This window comes from Anser brachyrhynchus (assembly GCF_964034855.1).
Source record: "Anser brachyrhynchus genome assembly, chromosome: 6".
Lineage (NCBI taxonomy): Eukaryota > Metazoa > Chordata > Aves > Anseriformes > Anatidae > Anser > Anser brachyrhynchus.
In genome coordinates, this window is record NC_137700.1 from 36,994,839 (window position 1) to 37,014,330 (window position 19,492).

General features: G+C 33.7%; 1 protein-coding gene across 23 annotated transcripts in view; it reads left to right on the forward strand.

Moving 5' to 3' along the window:
• Positions 1-19,492, forward strand: part of ATRNL1 (attractin like 1) — a 519,237-nt gene that overhangs the window by 218,379 nt on the left and 281,366 nt on the right. For 18 of the 23 annotated variants that reach the window (XM_080597609.1, XM_080597608.1, XM_080597584.1 and 15 more), the window contains 3 exons: positions 13,490-13,584; positions 14,222-14,300; positions 15,471-15,628. In XM_080597609.1, the coding sequence (XP_080453735.1) occupies positions 13,490-13,584; positions 14,222-14,300; positions 15,471-15,628 (332 nt within the window). Of the gene's footprint in view, positions 1-321; positions 8,115-8,138; positions 13,585-14,221; positions 14,301-15,470; positions 15,629-16,569; positions 19,487-19,492 lie in introns of those variants that run through there. The other 5 variants (XM_080597596.1, XM_080597595.1, XM_080597597.1 and 2 more) reach the window with 5 other exon arrangements.

Sequence of the window (19,492 nt, forward strand, 5' to 3'; positions counted from 1 at the left end):
TTTTAAATATAATAAGTACTATTGCAATTAATTAATATGTAATAATGTGAAACATTATTATTTATAAAAATCTAAATTTTGAAAAACTTGGCAGGACATCTGTGAGGGAGACTGGCTTGGAGAACTCATTCAGAAGAAATACTTTTCATTGTAGGAGACTCTAGCCCACGAATGAAACGGTTTTTTGAATCAGAAGGAAACTGATGCAAAGATCTGCATATACACAATGTTCTACATAGTCTCTGTATTGACCTGGGATTCACAGGGATGGCTATTTTTGAATCCTTACAGTGTGCTGTGTTTGTATTTGTTTTTCCTAAGATGTCCACAAAGATGGGGACTGCCACTGCTCAAACACCTGGGAAGCCCCTCAGGTACCCAAGCCTGAAGTTGTAGGAAGCAAATGGAATAGGAAAGGATCCATCAGTGTTCCTTTAGTTTACCTTCTGTCAGTGAAGGGAAAACCAGCTCTTTTACCTTTGTGATGGGTTTGCAGTTGAATTGCTTCCAGTGCTGACTTCCCAGGGAAAAGAGAATTCTTGATCAGAGGGACTTTGAGGTAAGATCTGTAGTAAAATCTTGAAGCAATCGAAATAGGAAGAAAAACAAAAACAAAACCTAACTTCAACGGGAAAGGGGTTTATGGTTTGTAGCAGAATTTCTGTTAGTTCCTTTGGGAGTTCTTTGAAAGATGTGGTAACTTGTCTACGCCAGCTGAGTATTTTTCACCACTGGCAGATATGAACTGTTAAGGATAGCTTAGTGTCTTTCATTATAACAGGCTGAGCACCTAATGCAACTGTCTTCTTATCACTAGGTATGTTATTCAGATATCTTGAGTCTTGAACCACCTAATCTTAGCACACGTTTGTAAAAATCAAGAGAATATTTAGTAATATTTTCTGCTTTGGAATTAGTAGTGTGAAGTCCTTAAAGGGTATATGGGTGAAAAGCTCTGATCATGTAAATAGAGGGTCACTTCTGCTTCAAGAAAACAGTAAAACCTTGGATTTTATCAACTTTAAGAAAATTTATATTATGTTAAAATATGGATATCGTCAAGTTTGACTTTGGCTAACTCAGCTCAATTTCAGAATATTGTAAAGTAATCTGTGAGACCTTATTATTAGTTTGTCACTTTTTCTCAGCTTGAATTGTAAATATTGTTTCAAAATACATCCTGGAAATATAACCCATTGACAATAAAGTGTAATTTACTAGTCACTTGATATAAATGGTAATGCTGATATAAAATGGAAGAGCAAACTGCATGAGGTCAAAGTGCAGCAATACACATTAGCAAAATAGAAACAATAGCAAACAAGACGTTAAGGGAAATTTGAAAAATGTCTCTGTCAGGGAGTATGAAGATACACTGGTAGAAAAGTAATATGTATATATATTTGATTTGTCCTTTTATATTTACTTTTATGAGTAAATGAATATGCTCTACTGTGTTACCCCCTTAAGGGAGTGTCACGGCCATTAGAATAATTTTGGAGAAACAACAAGCTGTGAAAAATGTGAGCAGAAAAATCTTAAAAGGGCAAAAATCACACTTTTTTATTCTTTGTCAATGAAGTGACGATTTCAGAATGCTAGTCTTGAGTAGAAATGAATACCACTTATATATAGTTTTATGAAAATAAGGCTAGACAGATTTTGAAGTGTTAGAACTTTAGGAATTAGGCTTTAGGAACGGCTAATGAAAGATAAGATGAAGAGAGGTCATTATTAAAATGAACAGTAGACTAAATAATGGAAAGAAAAAAATAAATTCCGATGAGGAAGATGTTGTAAAATTTCATCATGCAACTGTTACTTCGCTCATGTTCGTTGTAATGGATTGCTCCGCATGATAGGATCATGTAAGTGATATGCATGATCAGTGGTTTTCAAATAGCAAGAGCAAACAGTCTGTCATAGTATTCATTGTAGTTTGATGTTCATTTTTGCATGGTAATCCAGTTCCTAGAAGACCTGTGTTAAAAAGTCAGTATCTGATATCTTTGAAGAAAAAAAAAAAAAAAGGAAATTGTTCTGTAGGAGCTACTCATCTGACAAAACAATAAATGAGAAGAGTTTTATTCCATTGGTTCATTTTGATTAGCAATACTTTTGTTCCGTGGCCAAAAGTGTCCTAAATTAATGAAAACACAGCTGTAGCCAGTTTCTGTTTTACAGAAAAAAATAGCGCTAAGAAAATACAGTATTACTTTTAATGTCAGACAGTTGTTTGAGGTGGAAATTAAGTATTGGAAGTTATTTCAGAAAGGAGTTGGTGAGTCCTGCCACAGTGGCCAAGGTTCCCTCTCTGAGGCAAAGAATAAATCTCCTCTGAAGACTAGGTCACTGCTTTGGGGTTCAGAAAAAACAGCATTTCAGGGTCCATTTTCCCTCCTTCTATCATTTCCATTTAGTTAGCTTAAGCAAACATTTTATTATTTTTTGTACTTAATTGTCAACCCTACAAGCTAAACTCATGGGGAGCGAGGAAAAGAATCTGGATTTATTTCTTCTTGTTAGCCTGTACTCTCTAACAAGAGTTGAGGTATTTCTTCCTATTTAAAAGCTGTGCAGACTAGATGATTGCAGCTATGTAATCTCATTTATAAACGATTGAAATTTTAATATTCCATCAATGTTTTTTGCTGAATCGGCACTCAATTCCTTGCATGAGCCAAAAACAGTAAGAATTTTATTATTTAAATCAGCAGATTTTACTTTAAGTATACCTGATCTTATTTTAAATGAAAAGGTGTTATCTTGCATCTTCTTTTCAAAGTTCTAATGCAAAAGTATTCTGCTGTCCGTTGTGCAAATATGGTGCTTTAGCATAGCATTTTTTACAATACAAATACTTCCTGCAATTCATGACATTAAAATACAGGAGACTGGACATTGAGGTATACAACATGCATTTCTGTTCAGTATAAACTACAATTTTGCAGAAAGTGGTCTGGATTCATTTACTGTAAGGGATTTTAGTCTTCGGAACTAACACGTTAAAATTGTTTGAGAAACAGCAAAGAATATCAGCAAAGTTGAAACATCTCAACTTTCAATTTACATTGTGTGTTTTGTACAAATCATGTAGAGTTGAGCAATGTGGAGTACGTTCTGACATTTGAGACTGTAGATTTAAGGCTTCTTAAGCAAAGTTCAGCTAGATAATGAGAAAAATGGAGAAAAAAATTTGAAAATGTTGAGATATTAAAGGAGTACCTACTTATCTGTGTATATTTATAGCCATTTTGCAAAGTACATGTTCTGTCTCCTTGTAATGCCTGATCAACCAGAGGTTACTTTTTAATTGCTGAGGTCTGCATTGAATTATTGAAGAGCCAGGATAGAAACTATGCTAATAATCCAAGTAAAAGTGATTGTATGAAAATATGTACTGAAGTTGTATGAAAACTTGGGCATGTAGATTTACAAAAGCATGCGCAGTTCTTTAAGTATTTTTTTGCATATTTGACATGCCTGAAGTAGTTTTATGGGCATTGATTCATTTTAAAAATAAAAATACCTTTATTTCTAAAAGGAAACAAAGTACCTTGTTTATAGGGATTATATAATACACTGAACATAATAAGAGCAAGGCTTAAAATAACCTTGACAAGAAACATCCTTCTTTGGCAATAAAAAATAAACTTAAAAAATAATTTAATTTTGTATTTTCATAGATGTTCCATTTCAGTTGTCAGAAGAGCAAATCAGAGACCTTTTCAATATGTGTGAACTATGTATCTAAAGAAAAATTAGACTCAAGTTAGAGATCATTGATGCTAATATTTTGCAAAGTAATTTTTCATGTTAATTAGAACATTAATGGAAATGTTTTAAAGCATCCAAAGCATCTAGATCACAAAGAAAATTTAAGATAGAAATAAGTTGGAATGTCTTCCCTTTTTATGTGAGATATATTTTCTTGGTGTTCTTTTTGTACTTTGCTCTCTCCTATTTTTATAACACTTCAAGAATATTGCAAGAATTAAGATATAAAAAAGATTGCCCATTGTGACAAAACAGAAGATCATTTACAGAGCAGTCCTTACTATCAAGTAATAATACTTACATTTTTGACTAGACATAATACCTGTGGCATGGGCTTTAAAATACGCCATAATTAGAGAAATCTAGAACTTTTCTCTAAAACTGTTTTGTAAAGAACTGTCAATTGATACACTTACTCTTCTTTGTTGTTACTTATTTTTCTAATACTTTGTTCATAGTTCTCTAGTTCATTGCTTTCCAAACTCTGTTTGTTGACCATGGTGCTGTGTAGAACTTTTAAAGGGTCTGCAGCTGTCTCTAGAACGTCTATCAATTGTTGTAATCTTTTCAGTTAAGACTTCGGTGAAAGATGTGTGAAAAAATTGAGATTTAGCTGTGGTCTGGGGTTTAAAAAAAAATGGATCATTTTAAACTCTATGCTTAAAGAAACCAAGGTAATTATAACCGTTCCTCAGCTTTTAGATTTCAATAACAAGTCTTTCCTTGCTTACCATAACATTTACATACCTATGTAATTACTCCTACAACAATTACATTTTAAAACCTATGTCCAGACTTAATTAGCCTTCTAGGTCTTTCTATAGTCAGTAGAGAATCAAGGATTACTCATCCTCCTTGTTGAGAATATCTGTCTTAGAAAAACATCCATTGTCTTCAGAAAGTTTTAGTTAAGGTAGAGTGAGCCTAGACTATTAACAACATTTAATTGAGTAAAATTTTAACACAGATCAGATTTTTCTGTATCTGGCCCTCTGTTAGGATCAAAATTGACAGCTTACTATGCCTTTCCAAAAAAAAAAATATTGTAGGAGAAACAATTTGTGTTTAAAATAATATTTAGTTACCCAATTTGCTGGTTATGACAGTAGTTCCTATGTCTTTTTGTGGGCTTTTTAGCCTAGTTCATCTTTTTAAAAAGAAACACAGATTTGTTGTTGCTGTATGTTTTTTAAAACTTTGAACTTCTGTGAAATTCATTGTCACACAACCTCTCTACATGGAAAGAGGCATATAAATAGTAATTGCTAGAGGTTTATAAAACTCATTCCACTCTCATTATGTATAGCAAAAAATGCAAATTTTGCTATTTCATAGTAAAGACTTCACAGTAAATGACTTTTTGTTTTGTCACAATGGACAAGCAATGTTGGACACCAACATATTTTAATATAACAATGAAAATGAGGCAGTGGATGACTGTTCAATGCAGATGATGGAATGAATCAGACAGCTGCTCTGAAAGTTCAAAACAATTATCCTGACTGAAAATAGGTCTGGTGGTAACCCCCTAACTTTGATGTAATACAAGTGGAACTTATTTTGGTCACAAATGAACTTGATTTATAGCATTTGATAATGGAACTTGGTTTCCAAAGCAACATTTTTGCTGACAAAGATGAATATAAATAGAACCGTTCTCAACAAACTCTCAGTGAAAATAGAGAGCAGTCACTTTGGAAGAGCAGGAGAGAGGCAAACAGTTTGTACAATGAAGAGGTTAGAGTATAACTTCTAGAATCACCATGAATAGAGAGTTCCCTAAATAGAAAAATGTGGGTAGAATGACTGTGATGTTGCAGTCATGGTGGGTTGGGGGAGTGTTCAAACTCTAACATTAAAGGTGATTTCAAGAAATAAAAAATAGAACAGTAGTATTTTATGGGGTTTCTTTTCATAATATTAGTGTAATTTGGTCATGCAAAATTATCATGAAAATGTACCAACTCAGGCATGTAATTGCCTGTTTGCCTTTTACTTTAAAGAAGATATTGAAATAATGTTACTGGCGGGAATGAATGGTTGAAATATAGTTTCTTAAGTGTGATCTTAAAAGTTTTTATTAATATGTACATAGTTGTGAGTAGGCCAGACATTTATTTAGTGAATTAAGAGGTTTCACATATTTTTGTTACCCATCCTTTGCTAGTAAACATTTTGATTTTATGTTTCGTGGCTACCACTCTTACAGGTGTATCATCTCTTACTACAAATTCAGTGACTATCTATCCACCATAATTTCAAGTTGGCTATAGGGATTCCCTCTGAAGTAAGGTTGCTCTGGCAGCTTTTGGTGTCCCTTAGCATGCTTTTCAGCACGCTTTAATTGTGATTATAAGTTATCAGGAAAAAGTATGGAAAATCAGTCATTGATCAGGTGAAAATCAAATGATCTTCAACATTTATAGAACATGACTTTTTGTCACAATGGAGAAGCAATGTTGGACATCAACATTTTAATATAACAGTGAAAATGAGGCAGAGAGTGACAGATAAGGACAATGGAATGAATCAGACAGTTGCATTGAAAGGCATTAGGCTTTGTTATGTGTGGGTCTGGTAGCACACTCTATGGCTGTATGTTATGCACTGCAGTACTTTTGACTTAGAACTTTCCCAAAACTTTAATTTTGGGGGTCAAAATACTGAAAATAAAAAGTTACAAGACCCATGATTGTGTTGAGTTGTATATATTTTGCTCCCTTGCTGGGAACTCAGGTTCATTCTTTCCTCCCTGCTGGCAGAAGTGAACTGGGGTGCTTTATTGGAAGGACCTGGGGAAAGGGAGAAGCAACTCAAAAAGAAAAGCAATTTCCTAGAATTTACTCCAGCCTGATTCTTAAAGTTACTTAATAAAATTCCCGTACTGAAATGTGCTACATAGGCAGTGGATGCCAGTAAAGTAGAAGAATAAAGGTCATTAGCATGATTATTTTTGATTTGCTTTTTTAGTAGGGCAGTATTATACAATTTTTAATATCATGGCTATATACTCTTCCCCTCCACAATACACAGAGTGGAACTGTTTGTGAGGTAGAAATCAGTGATCATGTAGATGAATGTGTATGTTCCTTTCCTATTATGTTGCAAAAGTTGAAAGAATCACAGTGAGTGATGGAAGGAGCTGCAAAATAAGAATGATCATATGTAGTGTTATATAATTTGAAATATTATGAAAAATTAAACTTCTAAGTGTTTTGGATTGGCAACTCACAATTAATAGATATTTTTGTCCTTGGTCTCTTTTGTTTCATTTCCTGCCCTATAAAATGGGACTAATAGTGCCTGCTCATCTCACAGTAATGTTATAACAAATTCATTAACTTTTCTGAAGAACTCAGAAAATGATAGTGATGAATACTATAGAAAGCCACATTAAAAATTAATTCGGTCTTTAGAAGAGGGTTTGTGTAGTGTGTAGTAAATGAGGCATGGGCCCAGCACTGAGTACTGAGCATAGAACAAAGTGCTGAATAGCTGCCCATTAAGTGAGCGCTCACCCAAAAATAATTTACAGGCAACCTTGATTGTAGTGGTTCATTTTACAGTCTTGATATTCCTCTTTAGCATACCTTTTGGTACATAACTTTATCACTAAGTTACATTACACATATCCATTTTCTCAAATAATATCATAATTATATATTCTTAGAGGGTTTTAGCGGCACTCAGAAACAGTGAAGTAAAACTTCACTAAAATATCTAAATGTTTCTGTCCAGCCTTTGTTCTTTTGGAAACAATCTGGCATTTTAGAAAACACAGTTTTCTTTTAACATAAAAGCTCGAGTATCAGAATAGGCCCATTCCCTGTTGGATGTGAGCATAAAACTCCCATATTAAGCCATATTAGCCATGTTGGAAGTTATGGCTTTTGGAAAGAGAACATTGTCTTGAAAATTAACAGCAATATTAGGATTATACTATTGCTTTAAAATTTTATTTTCTCATTTAATTGAGTGACTTTGCCTAATTATTGTTGTCTTCTCACATGTGCTCATTACTGACATTTTGACGTGATTTTAATAATTTCTTTTGACTGTGAAAGCAGTAAATGGCTTTGGAAACTTCAAAATAGAGGTAGGAAAAGGCTCAATAACCATAAGTCCTTGTTATATTTGACCGTTGATGTCAGGATTGTATTGTGGTCTTATCTCCCAACATTCTTTTTCTATTTTATAATTCAATCTTCATCTATTCAAGGATTTTTTAATACAGAATGAAGGAGTGGGCTTGGGAACAGAAATTAGACTGTAAGACTCCCCTCTGCCTGCTGAGTGCCTGCGTCATTTGACTTCCTCTTGCCTCTTTCCATGGGTGTGCAAACTGAATCCTTTTTCCCTAGAGATTTGAGTCCTGCTGCTGCTCCTCCCTTGCCTACACTAAGATGACAGTGACACACAACTTGCTAAGCAAAAATGGGAAGAGCTGGTTTTAATACTACCAACAAGAAGGGAGTGTGCAACATGGTGAGATCTCTGAAGAGGAGGTTGTGCTGCAGCACCGTAGTGGCTGAACTCTGCAGAAGCTGAGCTTCATAGCTGAGTACTGGGCTGGCTGCTTGAGAAGCTTTGACTCAAGATTTTAGATTCAAAATACAGCATGTGGTGGTGGGATGTGGGCTCGATGTGTTTGTGTAGGAGATTTCTAGGTCCTCAAGAACTTTTCTGTCAGGAATATTTCCTAAACATTTAGACACTGAAGTTCAGGGGGAGTTACGGGTGATACCCTAGTATGTGGCTGTTTAAATTCTTTCTGCCTGGCACTTGAGTCACCTGTATCTTGTATCAGATTTGAGGTGAAGGTCTGGACTGCAGACCAAACATGCTAGGCATTTTACAATCATTTCACAGCTCGAAGTGGTGGGATTACTTCTTTTATGTGATAATGTCTCAGTGACTTTCTCTCACCCATTGGTGTGGGGAAACTCTGAACATACATTCAAAAAAAACCAATTATTTTTATTTATTTTTACTTCAAAAATATTGTGTGTGAAGATGTAAGCATGAAGGATATTGATGGCAAAAAAAAAGAAAAAGAGAAGTTGGATATTAACATTGTACTGAAACAATCTAAAACTAAAATGAAACAGTCTACTGTATAGTATTTCCAAAAGACTGGAGCTGTTTAGAAAAACAGATAACTGTTAGAAAGTTGATATATTTCAGGTAAATTCTTTTTGTTCCCTTTTTAAAAATAAAAGAATGCAACAGTCATTCTGTAATGTTGTTAACATTTTTCCATAGTTCTGAGGAGAATCTATGCAGTGGTCAACATAGTTAACTACCTGCTGTCTTTAGAAAATCATTATAGCTAATTAACACTTTGTGAATTAAAAACATGCTGAGAATTAAATCTAGATTGAGGAAATGTGTTTTGAACAAAGGTGGGATTCATTGTCTAGATTTTTAAAAATTAATTTCTGTTTAAATCATCAAGTGTAAATCCATATGTAAAAAGATATGTGAAAATAAAGATATCTTAAGAAAAACTAATAAATGTAACTCCATTTTTTCTTACGGAAAAATGAAACCACCATCAAAACAAATTAGTGTATCAGTTGTACTTCTGGAGAGTCAAGCATTTTCTTTTATAATTCACTGAAATCATTCTATTAACTTGTATGTTTAAGTTCTGAAATTTAATGCTCATTGATAATATTTTGAATTCTATCTCTTACAGAAATGTTGGTTGCATTTGTTTATTTTAGTTTCAGTGCTCATCAGATTTTGAAAAGACTTGGAACCTTGTTGTTTATATAGATCAGCCAGATGAAAATTATAATATTGCTTTTATCAGGTGTTGCTTATATAGCAGGTGATTGTGTTTACTATTTGTATTGTGCTTTTGTTTTCATCCTGTGCTGCAATGTAAATGCAGTGAGATTTCTTAATTTCTGTATAGCTGTGATAGATTTATTTCCTGATTGAAGCAATCTGTTATATGTGAGTGTGTCTTTATAAACAGAAACACTTATGAAATGTCTCGTGTTTGTCTAAAGGGTAAAAATACTCATGGTCGGCTTGATCAAAGTTTACAGGAGAAAGAAAAATATATGGAGTAAAATCTCAGGCTTCTCTAAATTCCTGACATTAAATACATGGAACTATATGTCAACAGTATGTACTGAATGTACTTTACATAACTATTTAAGTGTGTTATAAACGGCTATTATCCATTTAGTTGTTTGTACATTTAACTATTCAGAACAAGTCATACTTATACAATTAAATTTCACTTTAAATTTTGTATATATTTACAAGATAAGCTGTCTAGACTGAATGGCACTATGAATTGGGAAATGTGGTGTGATGTACTGAGTAACTGCTTAGTTTATGTGCATTTACACAGCATTAACATAGATTATTTATTAGGTTTTATGTTCAGGATGGGGCTTGGCAGTGCAAAGGAAAGTTGTTTGTTCTGCCCGTTGTCTGGAGAAGGTGAAACCTAGAGGAGAGGGAGGAATTAGAATAAGATGCAGATGCAATAGGTAGAGGAGTGACTTCTTTACAGTCCCTTTTAATTTCTACTCTCACTTTGAATTTCCTCTTAAATTAGTTCTTCCAATTTCTACTCTAATAAAATCTAGCTTTAGAGCCATACAGGTATGTGGGATGTTTGATTGAAGGAATAGATCCGGGCAAATCTTGCTCAAAGTTTTGGCTAACCAGAAGAATCCTCACTATGAAAATAAACCTTTCTCCAAGCTGTGAGGAAAAAGAAACTTCTTCAACATACTTTTGCAGCCCTCAGAAAGATATAAAGGAGTGTTTTCGTAGTATCATCTCTTTCATTTTCACTCTTGAGTCATGCAACTGCATTAGGCAGTGCTCTTTGTCATGGTCAAGTCTTGTACATTCCAGGTGTCTTCCCTGAATTTGAATCATCTGTGAAGAGATACATAGTTCTACTTCGCAAGCATCCACTTTGTGGCCAAGATAGGTCTGATGATTTGTTGCCCTCTTTGTTGCAGGTCTCTGTGAAATAAAAACTTCATAATTTGTATTCATTAGTACTCAGAAATGTGCTCTTTCTGAATAGTGGAAATCTCTTCCCACTTTATAAGGCTGGCTTGCCGTAAGTGAAAGGTGCTATGGCACCTTTGAAGGATCACAGAGTAAGGTCTGTGTATCTACTCTTAGAACTCTTTTTGAGAATCACAGGTGATGTTGTCTGTGTAGTACAAAGGAGATAACGGCTACTGCATGGGATATATAACTGTCTTTGATACTAGTAATGGAGTGATTGCTAATCAATAGCTCCATAAAATTTTTTGGGACATCTTGAGTGTAAAAGATGCTATGCATAACCAACTCTGTTTTTCATGATTTATTATTTCAATTGTTTAGTGACTAAAAAAAAGGGGGGGGGGGGGGAGGTTACAGATGGTAAAGTTATGGCGATCTCTCTAGTTTAACATCTTTTATCATTGGAAGAGCCTTCCCTGCAGTTTTTGAAAAATGTGTTCCTAACTCCTTGGCTTTTAGCATGTGAAACAGAGGGGCGTGTTTTGTTGTTGTTGCTTTTAGTTAGTTAATTTGTTTAAAAACAGGAAAAAAAAAAAAAGGATTTTTTTTTTTTGAGATTAAATAACTTTTAAGTTTTTAAACTTAAGTGCTTCTTTTTTTTTTAATGGTTGGGTGACAGGAGTCATGTTTCTAATCTTGGTTTTGTCTTATGATGTCTTAAACATATATCACTGTTGGTTTTTGGCTGACATTCTGCATCTCTGAGAGGGCACAACCTAGGCTTAGAGGAAAACCATGGCATTTAAAAATTTGCTCTATATTGTGAGAAATCAACCGTACCATGTCCTGAAGGCCTACTTACATGTAGCCTTTGTAGTAGCCAGAATTTCTGTGGAAGTGCGTGCTGTGGTACTAGTCCACAATATATTTACAACAATTTGCAAAGATCTGTGCTAAAGCAGTTATTTGTATTTCATGGATCCCCAGGTTAACCAAGTCAGATTTTAACATATTTACAAATTATTGCAGGCCTTTGGCCTTACTAGTTGTGATTATGAAAGGATTTATTAATCCCTTTAATAGGGATCAGTCTCTACTTCCTATCTTTTGTTGTCCTGTTACTGTGTAATAGGCATAATAATAATAATCTTACTACAGAGATATGTTACATTGTCACTAATAAAGTCACTGAAGCTTTCTTAATTTTATTTGCATACTCATAGAAGTGTAGAGTAGTATCAATAAATGATTATTTAAAAAATAATATATATTCATCTTTCACCTTCAAAAGCTTTCAAATACCTAATCAAAACTCATTGTCTAAGGCATTTGTTTGATAATAAAATTAATTTATTTTTATTTGATTAATTGAAATGTGGTGACTGTAATTCCTTTCATGTAGTTCTCTTATTTTCTTTCCATACTCTGAAAAAAATAGTATTTTCTTCAATTATTAGGACAATACATTGGACTGTATTCACACTTCATTGATCAGTAAGTTTTTTTCCTCCTTCTGTGTCAGACTTCCCATGGGATACAAGAGTGTATGTTTTCAGATGATGTGTTGCAGCAGAAAAGGTGATTGTCAGCAGTAAGCACGCTATTGAGTCCAACAAAAGGCTGACACTGCTTTATTCTGCTTTTGACTTAAAATGTCACTCTTTGTATTTACTGATTTTGTTTTTATGATCACTTTTTTATTATTATTTGTAATGCTCTGCTAGTGTAGTGTTGGTGGCTAGTACAATCTTATCAGGAGAGGGTTAAAATAGGGCATCAGAATTATTCACTAGGATTTAGTGTCTAAGATAATTTTGGTCTAATCATATTTTCACACATAGAAAATACTAATCTGAATCATGTAAATTTACACTTATAAGGCACCTCCTTATTTGCCGTAATAGAGGAAAAGCTGGAATCTTTTGATCTTTGCAGGGCCATATTGGTCAAAGAGTTCTCTTAGATCTGAAGATATCTGGCCCTTTAACAGAGCATTCAAGATCCACCCTACCCACCTCTGCTTCCTGTTGCACAAGGATTATTAAACTGCAGTACAATTTATATAATAAATATAATATATTTATATAATAACTCTCTGAGAGCTCTGGTGATTCTTGACTGTCTGATTGCCCTGAACAATGTATTCTGGGACTCTCCATGACCCCTCTATGAATTTCAGCGATAGTAATCCCTGTTGCTGGGGTCTTTTTCTTGCATTACGGAGGTGCTGGAAACCTGATTCACCCTGACAAATGCAGCCCACATCTCCAGAAAGTTCCTTTACAGTTGTTTCTAGAGCTATAACCCAGCTAAGACGTAATTTAATTCCTCCGTCTTCAGGAACACCGTGGGCTGGCTCAAAATCTCTGTCTTCCAACTGTTTGCAATCATTTTATTGTCATTTCAGGAAGGGTTAAGCATGGCTTGGGTCCTTTCTCCCTTCTGTACTTAAGCCAACTTGAGGTGGCCATTGAGGGGTACTGTTGATGTTGAGTGCAGAAATGGAACAGATAGAAACAGCATGGCAGTTTTCTTGCCTCTGTTTCTTTAATAGTTTGAAGGAAAAATTTGTAGTACAAATGTCATATGAATACTTCTGACTTTTAGATTACCCTGTGCTTTTTAAAATAAAAGTGAACAGTGAATTTCTAAGTGCTTGCATAACGTTTTATTAATATATGCACACTTGAATCTATTTTATTTCTGCATTCTGTTTTGCCCACAGACAGCCTTTTGATTGATTACCAGTTTACCTTCAGCTTATTACAAGAGGATGATCGCCATCACACTGCCATAAACTTCATAGCAAATCCAGAGCAGGTAAGAAAATATGATTAACTTTAGACAAGCTTTGAAGAGTCATGACTGAGATTTCCATTATATTTTATCATAATGAAAAGTCTGTCAAGTGCCTATAAGATATTAGAAATATTTCAAATCTTTTTGGAAACTGAAAATATTCGTGTGCATTTGGTGAGAAAAATTTCTAAATGCTAGATCGACGAGCACAGATCAACTGCAAAAGTTTATCAGCTGGTTTATTTTATTATTGTTGCCATGAATGACAAGTTCTAATATCTTTCTGAGATGAATTAAAGAAGCATACCCTTCAGTTAAGGAATGTTTATTAGCAGATGAAAAAGATCGTTTATGAATTGTAATCAAAATGTATTTTATGCCATGCATTTTTTTCTTTAATTTTGCAAAGACAATTATTTCACTATGTGGTTCGCAATCTGAAAAGATAACTGGTGAATATTCTTACTTGTGACCTATCCTTATCAAAGCAAAAGAGACAATTGCCTTTGTCTTGGAAGACTGTATATTAGTGTGTCTATTTTAACTGAAAAATGGTAGATGATTGGAAGCCTGTATTTGTTTCTGTGCACTGGATCTATATTCAAATACATTCTGATATATTTTGTTAACTTCAACGTATCTTGTTTTTTGTACCCAGTCAAATAAAAATTTGGATATATCAATTAATGCATCAAACAACTTCAACCTCAATATTACATGGTCTATTGGCTCTACAGGTAAGGGTGAATTTTGGTATGATGTCTTTTTCCCGTATGATTTCATGATCCCTTATGCTGTTTTAACCCAATTGTCTCTGTTGCTAATTTTGATAATAAAACTTTACAAAATATATTCTTTTTCCATTATCATTATGCCATTATTAATTATATTATTTAAAACTCAGATGATAATTTGCAATTTGAACAAAGCTTCATTAATATGTTAACTTTCTCTCCTATTCAATTAAAATGACTTTGGTAGGAAAAGCTTGTAGTCTATTTAATTTTTTTAAATGACAGTGTTATGAAATGCTGTGATTTTAATTAAGATAAATTGCTTCCTTAACTACTGTAGAGACTGAGATTTTAATTTCTTTGTTTCAGTGTTCAAGCTAAAAATTTAATTATTAACCTTAACATTGATATCAAACAATAAAGTTCGTCTGTGTATGCTGATAAAAGGAGCTGCTTATCTATTTTTCTCCAACTTTCAGCCCCATTACTCCTTTTTGTTTTAATAGGAAGGAAGAAAAGCTTTATTTAGACAGTTTCTCGAATTGGTTCTATTGACTTTCTGAAAATACATCCAAGGAGAAGCATGATGCTTCAATGAAATTGTACTAAAGTAAAAAATAAAAACCTATTTAAAGAAGGTTCAGAGTCTTGCATCAACTCATAAATTTCTTCATAGATGTATTTCTGTATTTTATTCTGTATTTTATTTCTGTATTGTATTCTATATCTTAACATATCACAGTTTGCAAATTTTATTTATTCCTTTATTTTAATTTAGTCAACAGGAACCTATGAGTTTTTATTGAAATGGAATATAAATTACTAGAATACACTATATTAGCTGTTTAGCTGACCATAATAACTTTATTCTAAAGTTCATGTAAATTCTATCAATTTTATGTTTCATTCATGATTATTTGAAACCAGAGTAAGTTTTCATAAATTCTCTTTACATATATGAAACATAGCTGTTGTACCATGTAAACTGTAATAAAGTGTGATTAAAGTTGTATAATGCAGACACTAAAAGCAATTCAAGAATGTTTCCTGTGCCAGTTTACTTTCACCCTTTTTATGATGACTAATGTTTGTCGTGTGTGTGTATATATATATATACACATACATATATATATAACATATATATATATGCATGTTGTTGTTGTTTTTTTTTAGCAGGAACAATATCTGGAGAAGAGATTCCTGTTGTTTCTAAGGCTAATATTAAGGAATACAGAGACAGCTTTTCTTGCGAAAAATTTAACTTTCGGAGCAACCCAAACATCACTTTCTATGTCTATGTCAGTAATTTTTCATGGCCAATCAAAATACAGGTTAGTACAATTGTTTTGTGCTTATGGAGATGTAGACAGCTCTGCATTGAAGTCAAATTTCACTTGTAAAGAAATTGTACAAATAGTATTATTTACATAATATTACATAGTGTTTTCTTTGTAGAGGAGTTACATTATGATGTTTGTACTTTTGGAGGTTGAGAGGCTTTCTTCTTCCTTTCTCAAATGAGATAGACTTTAGACTGTCAGTTTTAAGTCTGAAGTTAACATTATTGAACATACATGTAAATTTGTGATATGTCTTATGCCTTTCAATGTGTACATAAAAAAATACAAATGTTTGTACACAGAAACTTGTATGTCATCATGTGATGTGATGACATACAAGTATCTATGTATATACGTACCTAGATATTTATTTGTAATCATTAACTTTCTTAGCCTCTGACTATCTTAAAAGGTTTAATGTCTGCATTGCACTGCAACATTACAAACTTCAGAGTTAATATTAGGTGTATGTGGTTGGAATTTTTATTCTTTGACTTTATTGAAATCATTTTTTTTTAGTATTTTCTGGAATGTGTGGCAGACTAAAAAAAATCGATACAGTGATGTATTTTTTGCCAGAAGTTCTAGCAATATTTTTAATTACCATTTAATTACCATTACTATCACTGCATTCGTAAAGACTGAGTCCCCTGCATCAATCAGGTGTTTTTAATGTGGATGACCAGGTTTTGGCTATAGCTAGGCTTTTCACAATCAGATGTGAAAGTTAGCTGTAAATATGTTACAAGGTGTCCAAAGATAAATTTGTAGAACTTCAAATTTGTAGAACTTCAAAACCTCAGGTTTTTTTCTTTTTTATATATATTTATTTTTGAGGCATATGGAAATTCATTGGTCTCAGGTGATGGTGCTTGAGTATTACATTCATCTTCTGTCCTGTTAATTTCTCTTTAAAAACTTCTTCCACCTAGAAATGAGTTCACTTCAATTTTATGCGGAGGAAAAAGAATGCTAAGCTTCAGCTACAGAAACAATGTTTCAGGATTGTAATATTATCCTCTGCATTTGCCTTCCTAAATTGACAAGATTATTATTTATCCTTCAACGTTTTCATGCTGTGATTTGTTCTTCTACAAGGAAATAAGTGAAGTTCATGTTACCCCCATTAATTTATTATTTGGTGCACTGTAAACAGATAAGGTTTTCAAAAGATAAATGGAGTAGGGAACTTTTCAGAGAACACTAATTTAGTTTTCTATGTAAAGTTTATGATTCTGTATATAATAGATTTTTTTTTTTTAAAATCTATTGGCCTTAGGATCTTAGGATTTAAGATTAAGAGAAGGAAGTAATGGGTTGTTCCTATCCAGAGGTTCTAATTTCTAAGACTAGTACTGCATCGCCTCACAATTCTCATACCAATGACCTTTTACATCTACATCTGTGAGTAGATTTCACATTCACTATATGCAAAGGTGGTTGCAATCAGTCTATTACCATATCAGAGAACATCCATTTAGAGGATGATAATCCTTACATAAATGATGTTACTTTTATGATGTGACAGGGCTCTTTGGGAGGTTCGAGATAATGATGATGGATTAGAGTTCTGGTTAGGAATAGGGAACTATTCTAGGTGGTCTCTGAAGAACTTCTAGACCATTTGAAAATTAATGTTCCTGAATTAGCCACCTTTATGTTTCTGTGGTGATTAGACAGCTAGTCCTGTGTTCCAGTGAAGGGGTTTGGATATCACAGGATGCTGGCCTGTGCACAATTGGTCTAGACTCTGAACTGTTTGTGCTGCAGTTCTTTCGATGACTGCAGTTGTGCTGCTTTGGTCATAACATGTTGGTTAAAAGCATAGTGATATTTTATATCAATTCACCACTAAAGTTTTCATTTAATCCTGTAAGAGTTAAGGAAATTATTGCAGCTTTCATGAGAGGTATTTTGTTCGTATGAATAAGTAAGATAACATATGCCTTTACAGAGTACTTTAGCAGAGGGCTAAACACTCTCTTCAGCACATCTAACATGATTCATATACAATCTGAGTACCAGTCCCCTGTATCTACACTATTCCTTGTGATTTGTAAAGAATAGATTATGTAAAGAATGAGTTCTTAAGGAAGCAGAAATCATGACCTTGCTTCCCTTGTAATTGATATTTCAAACTGTGCTCATATGAATTTCACCACTCTTCTTTTATGACTGCTATGTTGGCACTGGAGTTAAGATTATTTTATGTCTTTCACTGTGAAGGTTTGGCTTTGGGTGCTAAAATTACTCCACTTACTATTGCATTTTCTATAGCAGAAGGAACTGTATTCCTGTCCAAGTCACCTATACTATGTCCATTTTTGCATTCAGTTCTCTTCAATATTTTTACATGTACAAGAAAGAAAACTGTGCATCCCAGCATGTAGTTATTTGTTTGGATCAGGGGCTTACAGTTACTTCCTAAAGTACTTTTATTATGTGTTATCTATTCAGCAATTTTTGACTCTTTTTCTAAACTTTAATAAATCCCTGGTGATCCTAACACAAAATATCCTCTTTTGAAATGTGATTTTCTGACTCTGAAAAAAAGGATATGTGAAGGTTGTGTCCATGCAGCAACTTCCTGAAGATGTGTTGGTCTGAGATAACTCTCAATCAGCAACTACCCAGTGACCCATTTTAGTTTTGTCACTGGTAAGCCTAATGACCTCAGAATCCAAGCTCTTCAGCACTAGGTGACAGAGAATTACTTATGAGTCATTGAAACTATGTAGAAACTATGCATGAAGTTCTGCTCTCTTTAAAGAAGTATTTTCTTTGTAAAATTATGCTCTATGTTCCCATTACTCAGTGCCCCTCTCTTCCATCCATAATGGCTGGAGGGACACAGCTGGGTGCTTTCTCAATAACACTGTTTCTCTGCAACACTTGGGAAAATGCATTTAAATTTCCTGATGCTAAAAGCATTTTATTTAGCTATAAGATCTTTTTGTCCTTGACATCAAAGGAGAAGCAGAAATATGGCAAAGCTGCATAAGTGATCATTGGAAAAATGGTGATATAGGACATCTTCAGCTAAGAGCTGTTTCCACAAATAGAGCTGTTATCAGGTGCAACATGGACAGCCACCATTTTTTTCTCAGAAGTCAGTAGTCGTTCTATACTGGCACACAAATTTTGGATATTTTCCTGTTGAATTATTGGAAGACTACGCCACACATCTCCATTTCTTGTAATGCAGAAGTGGATTGGAAAATATGGATGACACGTAAGCTTAGCTGTTACAGGCTTTCATGGACAACAGTAGTTTATACATCTTTCAGAAGATGTCTGTATAAAATATCTTTGTTATAAGAGGGTTCAAGAGTCCAAGTAATAGGACATAATTTTTCATCCAGATTCATCCTCCCTGTGTTTGACAGTCTGAGTTCTATGAGTAACACATCTTTTACAGTCCCTACCCTTACGGTGTGCCGATGTTTTGTCTCTCTGTTAAATAGGACCCCATCAGAAAATGCAGTCATCTTAAATTGGCTAGATTTGTGAACAGAGTATATGGGAAAACAAACAAACAAACAAGAAACAAAACAAACAAACAAACAAAAAAAACACCACCACCAAAACATCACTTGCTTCTGCTCATTTATATATATATATATATATTATTTTGAGAGTAGATGTAATTCAAACTCTACTGGTAATGGAATTTGAAGACGGTAGCATTTATTTTAAAATGGTAACTTAGACTTAGCCAGCACCCCTAATAATGGTCACGGATCCCTGAAGTAGTCAGCAATCATAAAGCTTGGGCTTCTGACAGCTATGCTAATATTAATAATAACAGTATGTTCTTCAGTCTCAGGAAACTAATTTTATGGCAAGAAGCTGGTA